Consider the following 26,862-nt stretch of genomic DNA (forward strand, 5'->3'; position numbering starts at 1 on the left):
AAAAAAAGTATTTGGTAGTAACATTGCTAGTGGTATAATATGAAATAAAACACTTTGTGTAGAGCAATAGGTTGGTTTTTTTTTTATTTATGCATGCTGCACTCCTATAGTTTATACTTTGTTTTTTCTTATTTGTAATTTTTGGTTTCTTATAACAAAACCATCATTGGATTTTATCTTCTAAATTGTGTCCTGATCTATTTGGTTTTAACCACAATCAGCACAGTATTTTTCAGTCTTCTTCAAAGCAAACAGAAATACCCTTGTGATACAGATGTTTCTGGCTGTGTGTGTTTTAAGAAAAAAGATATTCAGCCTCATTATGGCATAATGAGAGTAATTTTCTTAATTAAGCATGTGAGCTGACTTGAAGTACTTATTCTTCTAGATGTATCTCATCATAATTTGTTATTAAGACCCTTCTTACCTAGTATCAGGCATGGTTCTGTCTCTGGACCTCCTCTCCTCTATTACTGTTGTTTTAGAGTTCCCAAGATTAGTAGGAAGAATGAAAAAAGAGAATGTAATATGAAGATGAACAGAGCAAAAATTACCTGAGTCTCATATGGTTTTGCTTTAGAAGGCCTGATTGTTGCTATTGGCTGTTGTAACATCTAAAAGACATGATACTGTGCTGCTTCATTAAAACTTCATGCAGTAACATTAGTGCTCAGTGGAATCTTTGATTACCTGCTTAATATTCAGACTAAACCAGTTTGCCTTTGTTGGCAGTGTAACCATAATATGTGTTTCATGGAATTATAGAGGGTTGGTTTGATTTTTAACAATAAAACATCCCCCCTTCTTTCGGCTCATATTCTTAGAGCGAATATGGTGAATGCCTTTTCCTGTTCTACTGTTTTTATTGAGGCTGGCATAGCAATTTATTTTTGTCTTCATATAATACCCTGTTTTGATTGTAAGATTCAGAGAATCTGTGCATGTTTACATGTTCTCAGCAGTCCAGTTGTATCTTTTTTAAGAAAAGGAAAATAATCCTTCAGTATTTCTTTTTTGTGGGGAAATTTTGATTAAGTTTTATATTACTTTCTGTTGAACCTGTTAACTTTTGAAGTCCCTTAACTGGCATACTGAAGTAGGCCAAACAAGAGGAGAACATATGAAAAATAGCTTTAGTGAACCTAAAAATCAGCATGTTCTGTAGTGTGATAGATGTGGAGTTTCAGCCAATAACCAAATTTGACTTTGCAGATAAGTTTGCTTCATTTGGCATGCAAGTCAATTGGATAAAATACTTGTAGTGATTCCCAAAAAACATCTTGTCACACGTAGATCATTACTGTCTGGTTCCAAACATGTTAATCCTGTAATGGCATCATGAAAAATAGCTCTGTGGAAAGGAGGAGACACATGTCAAGACATGTGGATTCAGCACAGGAATGTAGTGCCCTGAGTTTGCAAGTCTTCGTCCAAAAGTCACCTTGAGGGAAATCGTTTTCTATTGCAGTTAGCCTTCCAGATTCTTGATATATTTTTTTCCCTTTCAGTGCTTTGCATGTTGAAATTTTTATATTTCATAATTCACAACATAAATGTTTTTTTAATTTAATTGATTTTAATATTTGAGTGCTAACATTTGAGTTTGAATAATCCTTACAAGGGATTGAGCAAAGTGGCAAAATACAAATGGGAGAAAATATTGCTTGATTCTGAAAATCCTGTTTAAAGGTACTCCCCACAAAGGGTTAACAAGCAAATTACTTAGGGAGGTTAGAAGCATTTTGTGCAGAAAGTTTTAAAAGACTTTGAGGCTGAGCATGATATAGTTGTGTCTTATCAGAATGTAATTTCATTCAGACTGCTGAAAAGCTTTTCAGAACTGAAGATACATCGCCTTTCCATTTTTAGCTTTGGCTCTGAATTCATTGGAGTCTGATGAAAACAAATATGGAATATTATCTGTTGTGCAAATATCAGTGGTATTTGTTTGGAAATACTGGCAGTGTTTCTACTGGATTATGAAGAGGCTGTAGGTATAAGGTATGTAGTAGCAATGGAAGATTTTGTTAAAGAGGAAGGTAGAAAAGATGATTCCTGGTAGTTGAGATAGCAAATTACAAATGTATTGCACTAAAAGTTAAAATTTGACCTAAAGGATGCCTGTGGAGTACGTATTCAGTGAAGCTTTTAATCCAGTTGTAAATGGGCAGGTTAGAAAATGTGGGCATTAATTGGATAGGAGTAGAAAAAAAAATCTTTGCCTTCTCTCTCCTGCCCCCTCCCCATGTATTTCTTCCCTAAATGTTTTTTTGCAGCCTGGATGAACTTCTGACTGAGCTGAAATCTAAGTGGGGTTTTTCTTCAACATTTGGTCTTGAAATTTGCATTTTATCTTCAAATTTCATTGCTGGTCTTCTGCATTTCAATGTTACATTAAGTCAGAATTTCAGAAGTGATAAAAGGCCTTGCATTTGATAGTTTATTTCACTACTTAACCCTAAATACTTTTACAAAAGTTAGTTCATACTAATTTCTGAAGCATAAGGTTCTTTGTATCCCATGTTGGTCATCTGAAACTGAGAATATGAGTCTCTATATACTCTAATTATTCACACAAACTTGGCATATTGGCAAGTGTTGTCTTTTCACCTATTGCTCTTTTGGAATGTTTACTTTATGAACAAGCTAATCAATGCTTAGAGTAGACCCAAAAACAAACATATTGTCTCTTGCATGTGTATTTGCATTCCTGTCACTTCTGACTCTTTCTGAGAGGCATTAGTTCAATTGAATAATATGGTGTGATTTTGAAAAAAAACTTGTAATTTAGTTTCTGTAGTGAATGCTTTCTTCAAAGTAGCCATTAAGTTTAAAAAGCTGTTACATACTCCTTTTTTGCCTTTCTCGATACAGAAACTTAAAAATGTCAAAGATAATCTTGAATTAATAATATTTAAAATAACCGAAAAATTATTTGTCCTCTCGTGTAAAACAGGGCTACAGTTTTGGGGAAAAACACATTGATTCTGATGCTATAAAAGTCACAGCTACAGCGATCTTGAGCACTGAGATTTTCTTGGTCTGTGATGGTAGAAGCTGGTGAGTAGAGAACGGTGCCTTACTGCCTATCTCTGGTGGTGCTAACATGCTGATCCACATGGCCTTTGCTTGGAATGAGGCTGCCTCCTGTCAGCTGTGAGATACCAAGGATGAGATCCACACATGGTTGTGATTTCTGAGTCTTGAGTGAAGGAAAGTGAAAGAGGAGTTAGTGGAGTTTAAGGAAGACACTGGAAAGTAAAGTAAGTACTTAGGATCATTTATAGCCACTGAATGTCTTCTGACAGAGAGAAATTTTGTTGTTGGGTAGGTGTTGTGGTGAGGTGCCTTAGGGGCAGCCTCTGTGAAGAAAGGCCCGGGCTGCGCCATGCTGGACACAGATCAAGTCAGCTCCATGGATTTACTACAGGATGAAGCTGAGCCCCTCGGCCAGGACAGTGGTGTCTCTGGGAAAACATATTTAAGCAAAGGAATTTAAAAACCCTAAACACACAGGTAGAAGAGAAACAAAGATAGTGAGACACAGCACAGGGAGCACAAAGGTTGAAGGAAAAGGAGGAAGTGGATGTGTTTCTCCAGGCCACTGGAGGAGACTACAGTGTAGCAGTGACACTGTTGAGGCAGGACGGGAATGAAGAGACTCTGCTCTGAAGGCTGCGGAGAGTAAAACTGATTTATTTCAAAATGCATTGCTCTTTATACAGAGCTTCATCCAGGCCAAACCCATTGATCCTGAAGTGAAAACAACCACACCCACACCGTTGGTGCAGAGTGCTTGATGCACAGTGATAGAACTTAACTGTAAACAATGTGAACAATAAGGAGATAAAACCTCTTCTTTACATTCTTTTCTAACAGATTCCCAGGCGTCTGCCTGTGTGCCACACCAGAGCTCCCTTGGTGTTTCCTGAAAGAGCTCCAGCCCACACTGGAGCCTGTGGGAGCAGCCCATGGGAAGAACCATGCTGGAGCAGAGGAAAAGGATGAGGAGGAAGGAGCAGCAGGGCCATCAGCTGTTAGGGAGTGATGTGATTGCACATTCTGTTCCCCATCCCCATGGCTGCTGCTGGGTGCTGGGGAAGGGCTAGAGGAGTAAGAAACTAGACAAGTAAAGCTGAGCCTTGGCAGAGTGGGCATGAGGGAGGGTAGGGGGCTGGTGTGGAGGGAGGGTGTTTGTTTAACTTTGTCTTTGTTTCTCACTACCCAAACCTGTTTTAATTGGCAGTAAGTTAGTTTTCCCCAAGTTCGAGTCTGTTTTGCTAGTGCTCATAATTACTACAATAGCTCCCTGTTTTCATCTCAACCCACTGATTCTTTACTCTTTCATCTTACCATTGTCTCCCTTGTATCCCTGTTGAGGTGGAGTGAGAGAGCAGGGTGAACATCAGCCAAGGTCAACCCACAAGTGGTTCTTTAAAGCTAATTATTTCACAAGCAAATAGACAAAGGTTTGGGATGTAAGGCAGTTCTCTTACAGCTTATGGGAAATCTACTAAGCTTACAGACTCTACTACTAAATATGTCTAGATAAAAGTAGTTATACAGATGGAATGCATATTTAATGATATCCATCTTAGCAGGTATACATACATATATTTATGGGTAGATAAAATCATATTCAAAGTTCTCTAACCCTGAACACTCAAACTGTTGCATAGGAACATTACTGGTTTCTACCAGTTTTCTCAGGTGTTATGGTCCTTCATATTTTTCTAGGTATAAAGGTGGAGAGTTGTACTTGGGATGGGATAGAGGCTTACAGATCGCTGTCAGCATCCCAAGATTTTTGCCAGGAGGAATGACAACTATAAAATAAATAAAAATCAAATAAGTCCCATCTCTGTCAGGAGACACTTCAAGTTGATTTTCTTCCCTCTCAATTTGAGAGTCCATTTGGATTTGTTTTCTTGCACCTTTTTACTGTGCTCTGCCCATATGTCTTTTTACTGTCTCCCAATTACTTAATTATTTTTTTCTCTTCATTGCTAAAGTTTAGGTTTTACTCAAATAAGACACTTCCTTAGTGACTATGAGATGGCCTCAGATATTGAGAAACTTATTTTCTATTTTTACATTCTTCCTCTGGATTTATACCTGCAGCTTGCCTTTTATGGGGAATATGGTATCCAGGAATTGACATCTGTGGGTGCTTCTTGCTCTTGAAAGGTTCTTCCCTGTGCCAGGATTTAAGAATTGGAAGTCTTAAGAAGTATTCTGCCCACATACGCATTCTTACTGTAAGCAGACAGCTGGTACTTCCTTTCATTATCCACAAGCAGGTAGTAGAAAGGAGGAAATCTGCAATTTGTATAGCCCTGAAGCCCAAGTAAGCTGTTCAGATACAGATGGATTTGTGTAGTCTGACAACATTAATTCCTCCCAGGAAGGGTTTCTGTAAGTTCTCCTGTTTCTGCTTATACCTGTGTGTTTATGTTCATAACAAGAAACTATGGCTTGCTCTTTATTTTATTTTATTGAGTTAATGCATATGGCAGGAATTGCATGTTCAGATCCTTCTTAGGCTTTTCTAACATTTTTTAGTGGCCAGCAGCTTCTGTAAAAGGGAGAATTGCAAGGTAGAATTAAGAACTTGAGCCGCAGGAAATAAGTGTTTGTTGGATAACTTTTCTTGGCATGAATATAAAATGTCTACTGTATGTGGTTTTTAATAGGCCATCTTTTAAAGTTATTGAGCAATTTGTTAGGGTTGGCTGAAATCAGTGAGCTTTGTGAGTCCAGAAAATTCTACTTGTTTATATGCTCCCATCAATGGCTTGTAAATTGCCCTAATTGGCATTTTCTTTGTGTAGATGAAGAATTGGGACGTTAAACAAATATAAGTATTTGAGCTTTAATTTCACTTGAAACTGGGGCAAAGAGAAATATTTGACTATCAGGTTCAAAGCTATAACAGTGATTTTAAGTAGCTGTGTTTTGCAGAACTTGTATGTTCCTTGACTGTGGCTGGGTATTGTGTTTGTCAGGGTACCTGGGTTTGCATCAAGAAATGCATCTTTGAGTATCATGGACAGATTGTGTAATGCAGCTCAATTGCTAATTAAATATTAATCTATGCAAGACATTTTTTTTTTTAGTTACTTTCTAGTTCTAGCACATGGAAACTTACCAGAAAAGTACTCTATAGCGCATAGGTTTCAATACAAAGTGAACAAAATGATCCTAGGTGACAAAGGATTATTTAACAAGAGACTTGTAGTTTGTTTCACTTTTTTTCCTCTTTGTTTAATTAAATTCTTTTTTAAACATGGACATGCAAAAAGGTTGTTAAGGTTCCTATCTTCAAGCATTTTGTGGTAAATATAAGGGATTTCTTTTGGCTAGGTTAGAAATTACTTGGCCTGTCATTGAAATGCCCATAAATACTATAAAATACAAAGTATAAAATACAAACTGCACATAATTCACCATTACAGAGTAGTTTATTAATGTTGTCTTCCCTTCCACCTGATTCTGGGTCATTTTTTAAGTTTCAAATTGGTTATTTGCCACAAAGGAGATCCTTCCAAGTGTTGCTGCTCTTCAGGTCTTGATATCTTTGCTTTAAAACAGTATTGTTACAGATTTGAATCTGAGCTGTACTACTTACGTGGATTTAAAGAATAGAGACTTGAAGTCTGGGAGAGTCCCACTCACTAAACCTTGCTGACTCATATTCTTGGATAGCTTGGCTATTATGCATGTATGTGGTTATGCATATGAATATGGAAAATTACCCCTTTACGCCACCTCCTGCATTTGGTTTTGAGAAGCCTAGCACCGTCCACTCTGTTTAAGAAAAAGTCATCTTTAAGACTTAGGATCTTGCAAACACTTTGAAATTGCTGCTCTCTTCCCCCGCTTCCTTTAAAAGACTGCAGGTGGACTTGCCTCTGCAGGGACCTTAATTTAAACCTTGCTCTTATTTTCTCTGACCCTGACAAACATCTTTCTCTTTATCACAATTCTGGACTGACACGCTGCTCTCTGTAGATGCAACTGCTGCTGAACATGCTAAGGTGAACAAGAGAGAAAAAAGAATAAGAGGTAAAATATTTCCTTTCATTAAAATATTCTGTGCTGTTAGACCTCTGTGCTTTGATCCCTCAGCCTGGTGTATTCTAAGATGTTTGGCTCTCTGGAATTAATCATTTTTTTTTTAAGAGACTTGTATTTTTTTTGTTCTATGTATTTTTACAGAGATAAATTAACTTAAGATTCCCAATTACACCAGCTGTAAAAAAACAGAACATATTTTTCCACTCCTGAAGCAGGAGCACTAGAATGTTGTAAAAAGAAAAATTCTGTTTTAGGCTAGAAAAATTGAAGGTTTCATGGGACAGTTTCTCAGGGGCTGCTTGAAGATACCTCAAAAAGCAAATACAGGTCCAGTTTGTGGCATCCATAGTGTGATTTAAAAATTTGGAACCTTTTCATAAAAGAATTCTAACATCAACTTATTTGATAAAGAATTACAATAAAGAATATTTGCATATGTGTTCATTCTGTTGATATTATTAAATTTTTAATAGACTTTATATAAAGAGGGTTAATTTTTCTGAGTGGTGGGTGGCATATTGTAAATAAAGGACTTTTCCCTTGAATGAAATAGTGAAACAAAGAACAATTAATTTTTTCCTCTGATAAATGTGTGGCTCTCATACACAGGAATAACATATGGAAAAAAATATAGAAATATTTGTGATATTTACCTCCATGAGAAAATGCAGCAGGTATGTCCAGAATTTTGCAAGAAGTAACATTCTTTTTTTTTAAATCTTAAGTAGCTACCAATACTTCCCAGGTGACCACTATCTAACATTGTGGTAATATCAGTGGTCCATTATAAAGAATCTGTAAAGTATTCCTGCTGGAAACAAGTCTAAAAAAAGCACATTTGAGACAATTATTTCAGGAAGCCCTAAGTAGGCTATGTGGTTGCATAGCAACAGAGCCAGGCAGTCCTTAGTCTCTAAAGTAGTCAGTGTACACATGGGAACAGAATGCAAAAATGATGGAAACCTTGAAAAATGTAAGGCTGAGAACAGGAGAAACCGAAGTGAAATTATATACAATATAAAATGTGAATCTATTTATTGAGGTATAATAAATTGAACTGCTTTTAAGTTAAAAAAACTGAAATGCTGTTAGCCAAATTGTTCGCTTTTTTTTTTTTTTTTTGCAGCTTCTAGATAGTAATTAAAAGGCAGAACGTCTTGATGCCTGAGAAAATTAATTCAAATGTAAACTAGGTTTTAAATGCCACCCACAGGACAAAAAAAAAAGAAAGGAAAAGGCAATTGGTTATTAACAAATCAAAAAGATGACCAGATAAACCAGGAATGTGAATGTCTTTGTGCCACAATTCATCAATCATTATTTTATAAATTGCCTTTTTTTTTCCTGTGCCTGGAATTGAAAATATATTTTAGATGTCTCATGTTCACAGGTCTTCAGGCTAGCCCAGTGGTATTTATCTTTGCAAATACTGAAAAATGTGATGTCATTAGTTGTATTATTGGAAACTCCAGGCTTGCACATGAAATGTGAGATGTTCACAGAAGCAAATTATCCTATAGCAGTTTTATTTTTTGTGAGGGGTAATTAATTTTATTAAAAGAAAATATAGGAACCAATATTTAGTATTTAGAAATACATGGTTGTGGTTGATCTTGCTATCAAAAAAAAGGCAAATCCTTTCCTTTAAGTACAGTGTTTGCCACTGCCCAAGCTTTTCTGTTCTGGATGCTGCAACACATATTTTCTTGATGAGTCATGACTGCATGATTTTAAAAGGTAATCACATGCAAACAGTTGAGCTATTTCACTAGAAATTGCTGAGAAGATATGTAATACAACAAATGCTACTTCTGTTTAGTAGCTTACATTACCCTAAAGATTTGAGTGAAAGTGTCTTGGAGGGGGGACAGCTGTTTGTTTTAATAATAAGGAAGACTTTAAAGACAACTTAACTGTAGAGCATTTAGATATCTTGAATATTTGGTAGGCAGACTGCACATTATACTGAAACATTGAAGAAGCATAGCAAATAGGTGTGGAAGAAACCTTATTAAAATGCTGGAGCACCCTCCTGTTAGAAATGCTAAGTTATAAATGCTGTCATGACTCTGTTATCTAGACATTTTCTTCTTGCTGTTCTAACTGTATGCTTTCCCTTCCAAAGGCTTTGTTACCTGCAAACAGCTGTTGTAGATGTTGTAAATATATCAGTCAAATTGACAGAATGCTGAACATAACAAAACTCAAACTTCAGCTAAATTGGGAATGGGAGTGACCCACTGCAATGGGGGAGCCAAGCCCTGCATTCAAATCAGTGGCCCTGTGTCAAGTCCTTGAGTCAAGTTATCCCACTGGGAGCTTTTTGGTAGTGCAGCTGGAAGGTTCCACAACAGTCTTCTTTTTTGGTTATAATCTGGTTTCTCTAACTGAACTCTTGAATTATCTAAGGCGATTGCTGCTTCCTCCTCATCTCCATATGCCTTTTTCTTCATTTCTGGCCCTGTTCTGAAGACAGACTACCCTTTCTGGATGCTACCACCCCACCTGAAATCTGATTCTTCACATCTATATTGTGTTTTCACATCCATATTGTGGTTTAAAATGCCATCATATTCCCCTAGCCCATCATATGCATAGATAAGTCCTGGCAATGCTAGTTAATATCTTCTTGCTAGCCATTACCTCTACTGATATTTTAAAACAATAAAGAGCAAGCTCTTACCCTTTGCATAACAAAGCTGTATTGTGCATAACAAAGTATTTCACCAGATTGGGCATAAGTTAATACAGAAAAGATGGGCTACATTTCTTGGCTTGTAACAAAAGAGCATGAATCTTCATGTTAGTTTCATGCTTTGCTGTTAGGAATTGCAACAACTGTAGTGAATTACTTAGGAATGTTTAGCCATTCAAATCTATAGTTCAGCTGAGTATTTGAGCTTTTATAAAGAAATGGAGGATGCCTTGTGCTATGGAGCTATTTTTTGGAAAACGCAGCTGGTTCCCATTTAAATGGAAAAGACCACAATGCACTGCATAGAGCCTTTATGCCATTTATTGTTTGTTGGATTTTTTTGTTGGTATCATTTTCAGTTTGGTTGGGGAGGTTGGTTTTTTTTTATGAGAATGAAGGCATTTTCTTTTGTTTGTTTGGGTTTTGTGTTGTTTGTTTTTTGTTTCTTTTGGTTTTTTTTTTTTGGGGGGGGGCTATTGTTTTGACCTCAAAAGCCATAGTACTAGTAAAATCATACCTAACAAAATGCGTAACTGCAAAGTAAAAAAAAAAAAAAAAAAACAAAAAACAAAAAAAGAGACAGTGAGGGAAATAGATCTTATGAATAAGCATTTTATGGATGCTGACTTAGAAAATTCAATGGACAAAAATCCTTTTAGAGCATCTAGAGTTAGGATTCATAGAATCATATGATACCAGGTTAGAAGGGACTTCAAGGATCTTCTAGTCCAACCTCTCTTGGCAAAAGCATCTCTAGACAAGATGGCCCAGCACCCTATTCAGCTGAATCTTATAGGTGTCCAATACTAGGGAATCCACCACTGCACTGGAGAAATTATTCCAATGGATAAGGGTTCTGACTGTGAATAATATTCCTCTTGTGTCCAACTGGAGTCTCTTCAGTAGTAACTTGTGCTCAATACCCCTCATTTTTTCCATGTGACTTGTAAAAAGGGAGTCTCCATTTTATTTTTAGCTACCCTTTACATACTGACAGATGGTGATAAGGTGTCCCCTAAAACCTTATTTCCTCAAGACTAAACAAATGTAGTTCTCATGGTCTAAAGTTCTCATTCTTAGCCCCTTCCACAACATTAAACTTCTGCCAAAAGTTGGAAATCTGTTTCATAGGAAACCCTTTACTTGAGTGGCTTCTACATCACTGCCTATGTACCTTTCATTGAAAGGCTCATCATACCTGTCTGTGGGTAATTCACAGAACCATCTTGCTATCAGAGCTTCAGTTAAAAGTTTGATAAACCTGTATTTTTAGTTTTTTCAGTAGAAAGTTGTCTGTAAGAAAGACAATGGCTTACAGCAGTCTGGCCCAAAATATTTGCAGGCTACTGATCACGACTGTTCAATATTTTGGAGTTTTTCTCCCCCGTGAAGCCATATACAGTCTGTTGTATGTAGCAGTGACTAAAGGAGACAAAAATAGCCACTACAGTGCTTATATCAAGTTCTGTAAGGAACGGAGTCTCACCTAATAGGACCTGCCTTGATCAATACCTTTAAATCACAGGCTGTGAATGCTGGCACTACTGACAGAAGTATCTGAACAAACTTGATTACAGCATGAATCCTGAATTAAGGGCAAGGTTAGGAGCTTCATGAGCAAAGCCCACGCAAATTTCCCTCCCCCCTAATCCCCATCCCTCTGCTAAACATCCTGATCCTAAGCAGACATCAACTTCACATTTCTACAGCAATTCTTGTCTTTTCTGCACAGAGTGTTTCCAAGCTGCCAATCAGTTATGAATTCTCAACAGACTGGTCTTTTCCAGTAACCCAGCAGTTGAGGAAGAGCCTGTTGTTGTTGTTGAGGGGTGATTTTTGTGTTGTAGTTTTCATGAGCATATTTTATCTCACTGTTCTTTAAGAAGTGCTTCTGAATTGCCGTATAAAGGCCCCAGTAGACAGGCTTTCTGCAAAGACTGAAACCAGTCCTTTTGAGAAAACACTGTATTTATTCAGTGTACTGTTCTGCCTGTGTTCCTTGGTTCAGAGCATCACAGCATTCTAAGGTGCTGCATACCTGGCCTCATCCTCCTAGACCCTTAAAACATGGACCTCCTTTCAGCTAAGATAGATGTGTGAATGCTCAGCAGGGCTGCCAGGTGTGTGTCACATGAGGAGCTAAAATGTTCTCACCTGACTTGAGGCCTTTATCCATCTCTGTGATTATAAGGTGCTTGTAATGGATTTAGTTGTTCATAGAGGGTATCAGAACATCCTGAAAAGTAGTGCTTTAACTTGCTCCTTCCTTTCACAAACCAAGAGGTTCACTCACAAACTGCAAGTAAAAAGTCACACAGCAGTAGATGCTTTTTCTCACAAACACATGTTGCCTTCTATTAGTATTCCTTAGGTTAGGCAGTGAACAGTGATGGTAGATTCTAGGTCACCCTCTCTGCTCCTTAACATAGTGTTCATATGTAGATATTTAAATGTTGTGATTAGTTTCTTCCATAGGGTGTTAATTTCAAAATATCAAAACATTTATTGTAATGTTAAAATTACTCCACAAACCATCAATGATATCTGCTCTGTATTCTTCCAAAGAACCAAGGTCTCTGTAGTATTTCTTCATTGTGTTTTTTGTAGTTTTTTTTTTTTTATTTGTTACTGCTATTTCTCTGCCCAGTTTTATGGAACAGTGGAAGTTAAAGCTAGATTTGTGAACTCAGATTAAGTGGTGAATGAAAGACCAAATTCTTATGGTCATGGGCATAATGAAATTTACCTAAGCAAGGACATGGTAAGAATTGTAACTATTTGGCTTTTAGTTCTGTAGATCTCTTTAGGAAGACTTCAACTTGGTTAACGTAGAAGGAAAACCTATTAACTGTCTTTGTGAATGATCTCCCTGTGTAGGTTGTGAGCTGAAGGATATCTAATTTCTTAGTGCTTTTTTTATTCAGGTTTAAACAAGCTTATTTTTTTTATGAAAAAAAATTCAGGTGATGATTTTCTTTGTTCTGTTTTATTTAACCAGTTGAATTGCCTGTTAATTTCTATTGAGATCTTAGTAGTACTAGGATTGCTATGTATAGAATGTACACCCTAAAAGTATGCTAATTGTCAAATGGAAATGATGTGTTCTGCATTACTATTTCAAGGAGCTGGTCACTTCAGAAACATCAGACAGACACAAACTACATTAATTGGATTTTCAAAATGCAGATTAAAATACTGCCCAGCTTAGTATCTTGCATTGTTATTAATATTTTTCTTAATTTGCTTTCAAGATTTAATGCTATTTTCCTGTTCATCTGTGTCTGTGCAAAAGCACATTGTTGTATAACACAATAAATACAATCTCTGTGGAAGAAAAATGCTTTTGTTAAATTGTTCCTCTGATTTTGCTTTCAGCTTAGTAGACAATGCATAAGGTAGAAATCTAGGTACAGATTGCTGTGGAATTGATCTGTATCCTCACTGGAAAGAGCCCTGTAGCCCTGTCTCTTAGGCTAGATTTGGAACCAAAATTTATTTTAAAAGCATAATTATGCACCTTCTCTAAATCAGACATGCTATTAAATGACAAATTCTCCTTTTTTTTTTTTTTTGTTCCCTTTTGTTCCCCAGAAAGCTGAATATAGATAATCACATTTAAATAATGTGCTGATCGTGATACAACATTTAGCAGCCAAAGCCTGTGAGATTTTTACTTGAAAATCTTTTTTTTTGATGCTGCCCTTAAGCATAGACGGAGAAAGAGCGGGAGCATTCATTGAAGGATTTTACCTCTTAGCCTTACACTGCAGGTTTGCCAAGCAAATGGCAGCTCTCTGGTGCTTGCCCACAGTATGTGCCAAATTCATAGACAAGCTGTATGTATGTCAAGTGCCCGCTCTTGTTCTGTCTTCCTTTTGAAATAATAATAAATATCAATTAGCACAGGTACTTCAGATTCCCTTGGGCTTCTTTTAGTCCCTTAAATAGATTTATTTAAGTTCAACAACCCTAGGCACCTCTAGTCCATAAGCAGTAAAGACACTGATTTTTAATTCATGCTGGTACACCACATAATTAATGTACTTTTCCTCCCAAACCCTTGAGAGCAGTGTCACTGTGTAATACTGGGTTTCACTGAATGATTATGGAACACAGTCAAATTTGGATTACATTTGTGAACTCATCAGTAAATTTTTAGGATTATTTTTGCAACTGCAGAGATTTGAAAGTTTCCTTCAGAGACTTGTGGGATAACATTTGCTATATATAGCGTGGAAAGGAAAATTTAACATAAATTAGATTGTGGAGTTAAAGGAGTATTCTGGTAAATTTCTGAAAACACAAATACTGATTCTTTCTGTACCTTTTAAATTATAGTGTTCTCATCATAGAATCATTAAAGTTGGAACATCAAATCCAAACCATAACCAAACATCACTATAACATGGCCCTAAGTGACACATTGCACATCTTTCAAACATTTCCAGGGATGGTGATTGACCACTTCCCTGACAGCCTGTTCCAATGCCTGACCACCCTTTCAGTGAAAAAACGATTCCCAATATCCTATCTAAACTGTCCCTGGTGCAAGTTGAGACCATTTCCTCTCATCCTGTCACTTGTTCCTTGGGAGAAGAGACCAACCTCTGCCTGGCTACATTCTCCTTTTAGGCAGTTTAGAGCGATAACCCTATCCCTAAACCCTAACCCCTGAGCCTCCTTTTCTCCAGGCTAAACAGCATCAGCTCCCTCAGCCACTCCTCGTAGGACTTGTGCTCCAGACTCTGCCCCAGCCCCACTGCCCTTCTCTGGACACTCTCCAGCACCTCAGTGCCTTGATGTGAGGGGCCCAGAACTGAACACAGGATTCAGGTGCAGCTCCACCAGTGCCAGGTACTGCCCTGGTCCTGCTGGCCACAATATTGCTGATACAGGCGAGGATGCCATTGGCCTTCTTGGCCACCTGGGCACTCTCTGGATCATGTTCAACAGATATTGACCAGCATCTCCTGGTGCTTTTCCACTGAGCAGCTTTCCAGCCACTTTTCCTCCAGCCTGTAGCATTGCATGGAGCTGTTCTGATGCAAACTAAGGACCCAGCACTTGGCCTTGTTGAACCTATCCTTGGCATCCTTCTTTTCTCCTTCTGTATTCCTTGGATACTTACTCTACCCCTTATGTTCAGTACGAAATATTCATTAACAATACAGGCATGTCTTGATAGACTGTCTAAAATCCAAGGTAACAATTTTACCATTCTCATCCTCTGTAATTTCTTAAGTAAATAATTTTCAGCACAACTTTTTGTGAGGAAGGAGTTGGGAAGGAAAAAAGAAGGAAAAAAAACTGAGAGACCCACATTTCTAGATGTTTATGAAATTAAGAATCTGAAAAAATAAAAGATGCTGTATGAAAATCCCCTGAGCTGTGATGCAAACTCTAACCTTAAATTATCAGACATAGTGACTCTACATGGGAGGAAAGGTAAAGCACAGCTGGGGGGGATTTCTGATAGGATAGTATCTTATCAGTTACCAAGGAATCCAGTCTTCCAACAGCAGGTTTCATTAATCCTTACTTTCTCAGAGCCTCTTTCTTCAGTTTGTTGGTTCAGTTGGCAGAAACAGTGAGTTTTGCAACCCTCGTTTCCTTTAATTTCACATAGCAGAGTACTGGTTTTGCAACTTTTTGAAAAATTCAAATTTGTAGAACTGGCAGGACTGCCACAATCTTTAATGCAGGAGTACCTGTTAACGCAATTATTTAGGAAATTCAAATTATATTTCACAGAGTTATTAGCAAATCCACTCCTTCCACAGAGACTGAAGGGGGAAAAAAAGATTTTTTTGAAGTGAATGTTAATTCTTTAACGACTGGTTCAGTGAATAAGTACAAACTGCTGGGCACTGAGCCATTCATTGGAAGGGGAGCTCTTGGGTGATGTCAGTGGAGTTCCATATTTATGCAGTAATGTCTCAAGATAATGCCAATACAAAACAGAATGGTATTTGTTATTTAGGAGGAGACACAGACAGGAAAATTTGGAAGTGTCATAAATGTACGTTTGATAACATTATTTTTGATCAGAATGTTATTAGTAATCCCAAATTGAGCATACAGAAAATGAACATTTAAAAACAAATTCTCTACAAGCATATTTTCCATGGATTTATAGCTTGTTTTGTAGCTGAAACTAAATAAGCTTGAGATTTCCCCTGGTGTTCTCCATTTTTATGGAATGTTTCCAGAGCAGTATAATCTTACAGAAGCATATCCTGTGGAGTGCAGTTTGTACATCCAGGGAATTTCTCATGGTGTACAACCTGGATTATTTTGCAAGTCTTACAGCTCTGCAGCTTGTTCCACCTCAGTCATAGTCTTCTCTAGTTATTCTGGGCCCGATGCACTCATATGCACCTTTCAAAGAAAAAAAGAAAACAACTATTTGGTAGTTTTTTCTATGCTAAAAAATAAATTGATGTCTTCATAGGGGTGGTGATAGCTACGGTGACTTTGGACTGGTCCTACACTAATATGAAATCTAAGCCTGTGATACTGTTGATTGCTTTCATGGTTTGCACTTCCTTTTCTACAAGTCATTTGCAACAGAAAGCATGCACAAATATAAGTGAATTCTGCTTAAAATCTTTTAGTCTCTGATTTGGTGAATGCTATTCAGTGAGTGGGTCAGGTAAGTCTGAAAACTTGTGCTGTTTTCTTATAAAAACTGTCCTCATTGTTTTGCCTCGCCTTTGCAAGTTACATGCTGCATTACTACATGGTTGATATATTTGGCATTGCAGTGTCTGCACCTCGGGCAAAGAACTAATGGTAGACTTCTCACTTGCTTCAGTATTCTTGCAGTGTTTCAATAAGAAAGCAGTTCAGAGGAAGAAATGCATGTGGTTTCGTTCTCTTAAAAGCTTTTGTTATTAAACAGAGGCACTGTGCTATTTTGTGTGTCAGGCAGGCTTTCAGTCAGTGTTGACCCCTTTTCCCTCCCTAGGTAGTGTTGCTATGTTTTGTAGGTTGATTTTTATTTTTTGGTTGTTGGTTTGTTAGAGTTTTTGTTTCTTTGTTGGTTTGATTTTTTAAAGCAGTTTCCTGTATTATAGTGGTTGATCTTAAGAGTAAAATTAGACTGTCAGCCATTTAGTGTTTGGCATGGGACACCAAAGCTTGATAGCAGTGAAGTTCTTTTCAAGTCCGTCAGTCTTGCAATGATACTTGATGTAGTTATATTTAGACTAAATAAAATATGGTGTAGAATCCTTTTCTTGGCTTCTCACACACATATGTACACCCTCATACAGCTGACTGAATTTGGGGAGGTGAGGAATGGAATGAAGATGAGGAGTGAATAGGGTTTGTAAAGTTATTCAGAGGTGAGGGTAGAGAAGGATTGTTTTTGATCTTTTTTTTGTATCTATTTTTAAAATAAAAAGTGTTTATAAAAAATAAGGGGGTTTATTTGAAGAGAAAAAGCTGAACCTTTTGCTGCTGTTAATGTTCGTGATGACTTCCGAAGCTGATTCAACATCCAGCCACTGCAATAGGAACTGATTAAAAAGATTTGTCCATTCTATGCGAATGTGAAATTTTGGCTATTTTGGTAATAACAGCTAAAGCTTCTCACTGTAGGCATCTGTGAGTTGCTGCCTGTATAGCCATGTCCTCTGTCTGCAGTGTGCAAAACCAGAGAAATTCCACTTAGTAATGAAGGAAGCATACAACTGGGGGAGCTGCTTTGGTTTAGTAGTTCTGTAGAGGTTTTTTGTTTTTTTTCTTTAAAGTATTCCTCTTGCAAATAGCTTCTCTGATTCCCCTATGACATGGAAACATAAAACATGAGGAAAGCATGGTTGCCTAGCATCTTGCAGGAAACCTTAGACACATACGCATGAAACTACAGTAAAAGCAATGTGATCAGTGAAAGAAAGTGCTCCTCCCCATAGTCTTTGACATTTTATAAGGAAATAGAATTCTACTAGCTTAGATCTGTAGCATATATTGCAGCAGAGAGGCAATTCTTTCTCTTACCAAGATTGAAGTAGCATATTCTATTAACTGTATCTTTGTCAGATCTTGCATTAATGCACATCATCACATTATTCCATAATGACAGGAAAAATAATTTCTAATGAAAAGAAGTTCTGAGTTTATACCCAGCTCACAGAGCACTGCTTTCAAACCTCTGCATTCTAGTTTAGCTATTCTGCTTGCTCTGGTAGCACATCTCCACTCATTTTAGGCGTATTTTGGTAATGCATTTGCATGAGGGAAATTGCCACACCAAAATACATTAGTTGAGCCTGAAGAGGTCTGTATATCATGCCAAAACTCATACTAACAGGAAAGAAAATATACAAAACATAACTGTGTCTTGTGTATGAGCACAAGCTTCTGCACACAAAAGCATTATCGATTTGTACTTTTTTACTCGTTACACTCTGCTTTTTGTAGAAAAGAACTTTGTTCCACCCCCTGCCTACCTCCTACATCTCAGCTAATATTAAAAGCAGAGACAACTCTGTAAAGAAATTATGTTGCTGAGGTCATTGCTTTTATAAAGTACTCACTATCACTTTATGAAGCATGGAAAATGAAGTTGGTTAAAATACTGTTGAATACAGATGGCCTAAAATACACACAATGTTTTTACTTTCCACTCTGTTTCTTCTCTAATTTCTCTAAATTTTGAGGCTGGCTAACCATTAAAAGAAGATGCATTAATCTACTCTTTAATGGGTACTTCTAGTTCTATTCCTAACCATGAAATCATTTGCTTTTCTGGTGGTCTAAGTGGTGGTTTTTGTTTTTCTTTTTTTCCTCCCATCCAGGTACTGCTATGTGGATATTTGTTAGCAATGACTGATGTGGAATCTACATATGCAGACTTTATTGCTTCAGGAAGAACAGGCAGAAGAAATGCATTACATGACATCCTTGTGTCCTCTCCGGGTGGGAACTCTAGTGAACTAGCCTTAAAGTTATCAGAGCTTGATATAAATAAAACAGGTGAGTATGTTTTGGGATTTTATTATATTTATTTAAAACTAAAATGAAAACTAGTACACAAAGCATGGTTTATGTGCCCACATTATTCCCTTGTTTCTCAGCAGAAGAATTTTTTTTTTCTAATCAACATTGGTTGCTTGCAATAAGAATCACAGATTTCATAAATGGAAAGGGTGGTTATTTGCAAGTACAACACATCCCTGAGCTTTACTCAAAAGTTGTCATTCAGTGAGTGCCTAGGCAGGCTCCAAATCAGGCAAAAATTTTATGAAAATTAGAGTATAAGGAAGAAAATAAGGAAGTCTTTATTAAAACCCAAGTCTGCGTAATACTCTTTAATGGATCTCTCTGATTTGAAGCCTGTAGGAGAAGCCTTGTATCTGCTGAAAGGTTGTTGTGAAATTAATTTTTTTTTTCAGCTGCCAAAGGACAGATCAATAGGAATTCATTATTGCTTTTTTACCTGGAACTTTGTTTCTGAGTAAATTGCCTCTTTCTCTTTTCTGATGGTACTTGTCTTTCTTTTAAGGTGATAAGCAGTGATGAAATCCTAAATCTTTAATATTGCCAACATTTTTAAATATTTCTGCATATTCAGTTAAGAGGAGGTAGGGAGAGTGGACCTTACATGAAATAAAAATAGTAATATGACTGGGTATTTATATTTATGTTAGATGAGTAGCAGCTAATGAACAGATCTTACAGATATTAGAAAACCCTTTTCAGATGTTAGGGAAGGCATGGTTTTACTTATTTTAATAGTTGCAGAAGAAAATAAATGCAGCAAAGATGAAACTCTTGATAAGCAGCTGCCCTGTTAATGTACATACTTTTCTCAGAGATGAAGACAGGAGTTCTGAGATGCTGTCTCTTCACAGGACAGGCACATGTGGGCAGCATGGTGTTGAGTGGTTGTAGTGCTGTTTTGAAGGAGGGCTTCTTCTTTTGGCTTCTGGACTAAAGTACATCCTAAGTCATTCCTTTGCCAGTTTATGACCTAGAGATTCTTCTATATGCATGCAATTCTATCTGGGCAGGGCCTTTATTTTATTTATATTTTTAACAAATGCTTTATAAGTATGTTTGTAGCTATGTTGTTTTATTTTAGTGGAGACAGGTGTAAAATGTTGGAAAAATAAAAAGTAGATACAATTTGAATTACATAATGCCAACGTTCAGTCTCAGATTTACACTTATCAAAATAGTCTTTGATCTTGTCCATTTAGAAGATAAAAACAATCCCTATTTTTAAGTTAAACTGTGGAGTTCTTATAAACCAGAATTGTGTTTCAGGAGTTTCTTTAGTTCTTCTTGGTGATCCTTTTTGAAGCCCAGATAACTTAAACAATGCAGAAAAACATACAGAGCTGTTCATAAAATTACCTTATTTAGTAGAAACAGAGAAATGTCTGCATACTTCTTCAGAGGATTATTCAGTTTCCATTAGATAAAATGAAAATAATTGTAAATTCTATTTTATTAGTACAACTAGGGGACAAGTAAAAGCCTCTGGACAAAAAATACTGGAAAAGGTATTGTCTTACCTAGCATTCATGTGAGGATTAGTGTATTATCATGTCATGTCATTCCAAATCAAGAGAGGCTGAAAAATATTTTGCATGTAAAATCCCAGTTCAGAATATATTAATGGTTGTAGGATGCATATGTGCATCACCTCTGACAGGATTAAGAAGAAAACACATTTGGGGGCTATATCTTATTTCTTTCAAGGTGCATGTCAAACAATTTATGCTGAGGACAAGTTAATTATATAAATATAGACATCAAGTTTTGATTATTTCCTTTTATTCATATTACAGCTGCATTTTCTTGGAAAACTGCAAGTGTGTTTGCTTTCAACTGCATGGAGTAATGGCAGAGTAGGTAAATGCAGATGTTAAAGGAAAAAGAAAAGGTGGTTATAAAACATATGTAAATTGAACTACCCAAGCATATTTAGTACATTCACTTTGAAAAGCCTGAAGATACGTTTCCTGTAAAAAAACAGAAGAGTTTTTAACAGCACTAGAGACTTGTTCAAAGACAATGTATTTTTCTGTTACTCAGTAGCTGATACCTGAAGTGAGAGTTGGTTAATCCCCTCATCAATGAGCCAATGACAGATAATCAAGAGTTTACTGCATAATTATGTATAATAAGCATAATTATTGTATGATACTCTCCCTTCAAAACAACTGTCCCAGTTTTCTTTGTCCATAGCAAGATAACAACCCGTTATTATCTGTGGAGTGGATATTTTTACTAAACACCAAAATACAGGTTCCAAGGACTGTGTCAAGACGTTTTATATAAATTAAGTAAAAGCAACATTATGTACATGTGATAGATAAAAAACTGGAAGAGAAATCATAAGACAGAAGCAAAAGAAAGATTTTTAGCAGGGAAATCAGCAGGTAGTTCTGCTCAACACTCTCAGGGTGACCAGTGCAATCCAAGAAGCTTGATCTTGCAGGTTGTAGCTAAATGAAGTAGTGAGGTAAAAGTACAATGGTGAATGAGGACAAGTCTCTGCAGATCTAATCTCTAAACCAAACTGGTGCTTTTCTAGGTGCTATAGAATACAGAAAAGGACATTTCCTTGTAAGAGTTGTAGTGGTCCAAGCTTGTACAAATAATGGGGGTAATAGAGTGTTAAAGACCTACATAACTGGAATGAATAACTGACTTTAGAAATTATTGAGTGAAAGTAATTGATTTTAGTCCATGTAGAAATGTTTTGGGTGTAAGCAGGGGAAATAGTGATAGACACTGTAGAGTCAGTAATGTTACAGGAAGAAAACTGAGTTAAAAGCTGTACATTATCAGCGCTGGTAACTAGCCAGCTGACCTACTCACAAAACTGTATTGTGGCTTAGAGTATTGTATTATTTAGTTTTGTTTCTAACACTACCTGATGGTTTCAAAATGCTGTGTAAAAAGTACAGTTTTGCTCTTGAGAGTCTCTAACCATCAGGTTTTAAAGGAAGAACAGCAATGTGCTTAGCAGTTTTGGGGTTCTCAGAACTACATCGAAAATCTTGTAGCAGTTTGGCATTCTCAGAATAAAAGCAACTTTATCTCTGTAAGTATATTTTAAAGCATTTAGTAGGAGAGCTCTGCCAGTAGAAAGAAAAAGCTGGTAGGAAGATAGTGTTTCATAGACTAAATGGATTTAGATTAGTGATTTTTTTCAGCAAGTTGAGAAGAATCTTTCAGAAAGTGGTATATTAGAACCATAGTGCTCTTTCCCTGAATCTTTGTGCTCTGTGTTTAACACTAACGTAGTGAAATGTTTAGGCTTTTTGTCTAGGAGTGATTTTTCTTTTAAACACAAATATCTTGCAAGAGTGTTTTTGCTTTTCAGTTTTGGGATTTTTTTTCCTGTTCTTTTTGTTAATAAGATTTCCACCAGGAAAGTTTGGCTTGCCCATATAGTAGTAGTCAGAATAAATGGAGGGCAGAGAAGGCAAAAAAGAAATAAACCCCTGAAATTACACTCATTGCATCTTCTGCAGTATCAGAAAAAATGTAGAAGGTTTGGAGAAAGTGTATGGACAACTGGGGCAAAAGAGATTTCTGTCCAATAGTAGATAATCACATGTAGATCCATCCTGATGAAATCCTTTCTAATTTGAGAAGTGAAAGTGAAGAAGAGTTTTCTGAGAAAGTGCCTTGCAAAACAATTGTGTGTTTACTACTCAACCCATAACGAACAGAACAAACCTCACTGTTTAATAGGTAATTGACTTTTCATGAAACTTTTCATCAGGTTGAATGTGATAATTCACAGTATCCTTTGAGGCATTCTCCTGCCTACTCAGTGCATACACAAAACACATCTGTCATGTCTAAGCTGTTTGCAATGTTCTTTGCAAGGCAAAGAACTTTTTTCCCTACCAATGTGCCCTTTCTTCTACACAGAAAAGAGAAGGCGTTTATGATGCTTACTTCTATAAAAAGAAATAAATCTGCAGATGCACCATGTCATCTGAAATGAGGAAACAATAAATATCTGCATTGAGAACCCTGCCTTCATTCTAAAGATCTATCGATTAAAATTAACAGGCACTGCTGCATCTATCTAAACCTCCTTACAGCCTAGGCATGGAATTTTCTTCCCTTAACTTATCAAGTAAAAATTACATTTCAGTACAAATTACTCAGAATCCTTGCAACATACAAGAGACAATGTATGTCTTAACATTATTTGTTGTTATGTATCTATAGCTGATCAGTCCAATGTTCAGGGACTTGTGTCTCGCTTGCACTCACCTTCCTGTTGCTTGAACCTGTGAGGTCTTTAATTGCTATGTAAAATACAATACTTTGCATATAGATAGTAAAAGCATTTGGCAATGCTTTTCTTAGCCTTCTTTAGACAGTCTGTGAGTTGCCTGCTCACTGTGCCTCTGTAGGATGTGATCTGTTCCTCAGGTGGTTCTGTGGTTTGCAGTGAGACAGCTGGACTGGACACTGTGGACATGATGCTCTAAATGGATACACAGAACTAAAGCAGCTTTAACAAACTATTGTTTTTATTGAAGTTGTATCTCTTTGTAGCAGCTTCTGTTCAGATTGGCACAATGGTGTTTTTTTTCTCCTATACTGTTATAGCATCATAGCGAAGACATTTTCAAAAATATTCTACTGTTTTTAAATTCATTAATGTTTAAATACCTTTGGTATTTATTTAAGGTGATACTTGTGATTGCAGCTAGGAATTTGCATCTCAAGAGACACTTTCTAAAACAAAGTATAGCTATCTTAGTAAAGAGTTTTTTCAGTTTCAGTTTCTTTTTACTTTGTTTTTTTAACTGAAGGATGAACAATCAGGGTTCTCTTTATTTTAGGGTGGATTACTCATCCTTTTTTTCCTATCTTATAGAAGGAGAAGGAGATGCACAACGAAATCCAAGTGAGCAAACCGGGGAGGCCCAAGGGGAGGCAGCAAAGCAAGAAAGCTGACATCCAACTTTGACCGAGTGGAGCAGCTGATGGATGTTTTCAGGCTACAAGAGTGTGCTGGAACAAATTTGTTTCTATGAGCAAGCTGGTAGAAAAGAAAGTGCATGTGTCTTCACTGCTGGAACGCACTCAACACAATGCTAGAAATCTGGGTACAAGCTGTGACAGAAGACAGAATTTTCTCTACCTCTGTCATTAGCAATGGTTGAACGTGTATTGATTTTTTGGGATAGTGTCATCAGATGGATCCCTTCATAATGACTACTCAATGGGAACACTTTTAGAAAGTAGAACAGGTAAATCTTGTAGCAAATGGTCTTTGAAGCATCAGAGGATCTAATTGTGTATCTTAAGCAAAGTCTTGTGTGATCCTCAGAGTTTAAAATTCTCTGGCCAAAGTGTTTGCCCATTATAAGAACTGTAAAGAAAGCACTGTTTTTAGAACTTTGCATCTGTTTTACAGCTCTGTTATTTACAATGGTTTTTGTATTGTACAACTTAGATGCTCCACACTGCCCCTTCTCAACTGCTTATGAAGAATATTTCTGTTACTGTGAATTTTTCTACCACACGTTTTGAAAGGGCTGGTTTTTTGCATAAGGTGGTGATGTGCATATGATAGATCTAAACGTCAACCGCTAAATTGATTATACCTAAACCTAAATGACTCAGCAACAAGCAACACTCTAATTTGTTACTAGATGAGCCTTCAAAACGATTTGTTAATGTGAATACTTGAGCGTGTGTTGTGTCCTTGGTACAGTTCTGCCACTCGCCTGTAGTTAGTTGCATATCAGAGACTCAGATTGGATCTTTTATGTTATTCTTCCCCATTTTTCTAATTTTGGTCCCAATTTCTTAATCTTTCTCTGAGATATTTTTTTAAAATGTTATGCTGAGTATTTTATTGTTACAGTAGTTTTAAGGATACATTTATAACCTTATATGGGTTAAAATTCAAATGAATTCCATGGTGCTAGAGGTTTTCCTGATTCACATTGTAACAGATAGGCCTTGTTTACGCATGGGAGAATAACTGGCATAGGTTATTGCCAATTATGTATTCTGAAATGAGTTTTAGAATGCAGTATAGTCCAATAGGTGGCTCCTGGGCTGGATCCAGCAGGGGGTTGGATTTTTACTATTCCTTGCCTTTGCCTCAGTTGACCAGGCTGTTGAGTTTGCACGGCCACTAGCCTGCTACTGATGCACCAGAACAGCCAAGTGCTAGAATCTTCTACAGTAGCCTTGTGGCTTGGAGTTGGAAAGGGAGGTGAGAGACTTGGCATCTAGCACCCAATGACTAAGATTTTTTCCCACTTCATCTATTCCAAAATGACAGTCCAAACTGGACCTTCATCAAAATACCAGGATAGCTTGTCCATCCAGGACATCACTTAAAATATCTATGACTTAATTACCTGTTCTGCAGTAGCTATTGCTAATTGATTTGTTTTTCCCCCTTGTCCTGCTCCAATACACAAGGCCATACATGAGGCTGAATGCTGCAAAATGGGGCAGCCACACCTCTGTGTGACTAAGGTGAGTGAAGAGAGTGACTGATAGTAAACCATGGCAATCACACAAGCACCAATCACAAGGTCAGAGGATTTGTTTTCTTTTATTAATAGGAGGTGATGTCACTTTATATATAGTATATATATATTATATATATTTTTGTGTTGTTGGTTTCAAATGTTATGCACTTTTTAATGTTTGTAAACTTTTAATAATGAATAGTGTGATTGCTTCCTGAATATATTAATCATCAGTTAACAAAACATCTTTGTGGCCACAGCTGTTTGTTTCTACCATATGTATCATAGTACTTGTCACCTGAAAATTTTTTGTGAGATATATGGAGGAAAAAAACCCACTTCTGATCAGTATTATGAGATCATTTATTAGTGTTAATAAAAAACAAGCCAGCCGTATGCTTGTGGCTCATGTGTGTAATAATAACTCTCACCTTCTAGTGTTTGGAAGCTGAATGCCTTGCTGTCTTATTTGCTGTCAAATGCCCTATCTTCTTGGTAAGAGAAGTAGTCTATTTGCTTTGGAAATAATGTTATCCTTAAACAATTCTTATTAATTTGTTTCACTTGGTGTTCCTTTCAAACTTAACACATTATTATTGACCTTTTTTAAAATTATTTCTCCCCCTTTTGCTCTTGCATTAAATGTTCAAGCTGAACTGGCTGCCCTTTGTCATGGACTAGTTACTGTCAATCTAGCACAAATGCCAGAAGGAAATAGGATTGTAGAGTTTTTTTTATAGTATTACTTTATTGATGAGCCATGAAACATCATCAGTAAAATGTTGCAGAAAAAGGCAATAGTGAAATAAGTATTTGCAGTATATTAAAGTGATGGTTTTCCTTATTTTCCTTCAATGCTTTTCTTTATTTCAGTATACTTTCCTTCTTATTTTGTGTTGTTAAATAAAATTAATTTCAGCCTTTCCTCTCTATTTTGTACCTGTTTTTTTCTGTTTCTCCTCTTTTTTTTTCATGTTTTTCAACAAATTATGGAGGCTTTTTGCTGGTTTTTGAAACCCATTTCTTTGTGATGGAAAATAGCACTGTTAATTTTAGTGGAGTAAAAGGCTATTTATGTTCCTCTTCCCCCAGAAGTGTATAAGTGTTTGATTTATCACTTGAACTGTGCTTGCTGTCCTAATTTTGGATATTTCTGTGTCATCTATAAGCTGGCCTCACTTAATGTAAACATGTGGTTAGTCTGTGCCAAGTCACAGCACAGTATCTTGTGTATTATTGTTACCAAAGCAATTACAGAAGAACTACTTTAAATATATTCACACCTTTACTTCTGTGTAATTGCATCATATAACCGGGACACTGATGGCAGAACCAGACTTTGACTGAGTTATTTTTGCTTTTGTTAGTTTTCTTTTTCAGTTCACCTGATACTCTGGCTTCTCTTCCAGTATCTTCTTTCTATTTTACTGTGTTCATTATAGTTAAATATCTGTTTAATCCATGCTTATCTTAGAAAGATCTTCCCAAAAAGCTATATAGACACAACAAAGCCAGGTCTGGAATATCAGCATAATAGAATACTCCTTATCCTTAAGGTTTGGCTTTGGTGGGATGGTGGTGGGTTTGTTGTTTCATTTTTGGAGGTTT

The 26,862-nt window shown here is 36.7% G+C and overlaps 1 protein-coding gene across 2 annotated transcripts in view; it reads left to right on the forward strand.

Annotated features, from left to right (window-relative positions):
* PKIA (cAMP-dependent protein kinase inhibitor alpha) overlaps positions 1 to 26,186 on the forward strand; it is a 43,677-nt gene extending 17,491 nt beyond the window's left edge. Inside the window, exons 1-3 of one of the 2 annotated variants that reach the window (XM_021550570.4) lie at positions 6,018 to 7,065; positions 18,574 to 18,751; positions 23,637 to 26,186. In XM_021550570.4, the coding sequence (XP_021406245.2) occupies positions 18,601 to 18,751; positions 23,637 to 23,716 (231 nt within the window). In that variant the 5' untranslated portion in view covers positions 6,018 to 7,065; positions 18,574 to 18,600 and the 3' untranslated portion in view covers positions 23,717 to 26,186. Of the gene's footprint in view, positions 1 to 6,017; positions 7,066 to 18,573; positions 18,752 to 23,636 lie in introns of those variants that run through there. The other variant, XM_021550569.3, reaches the window with a different exon arrangement.
* Positions 26,187 to 26,862: the final 676 nt, after the last annotated feature.

The sequence above is a fragment of the Lonchura striata genome, chromosome 2 (assembly GCF_050655825.1).
Source record: "Lonchura striata isolate lonStrDom1 chromosome 2, ASM5065582v1, whole genome shotgun sequence".
NCBI classification, from domain to species: Eukaryota; Metazoa; Chordata; class Aves; order Passeriformes; family Estrildidae; genus Lonchura; species Lonchura striata.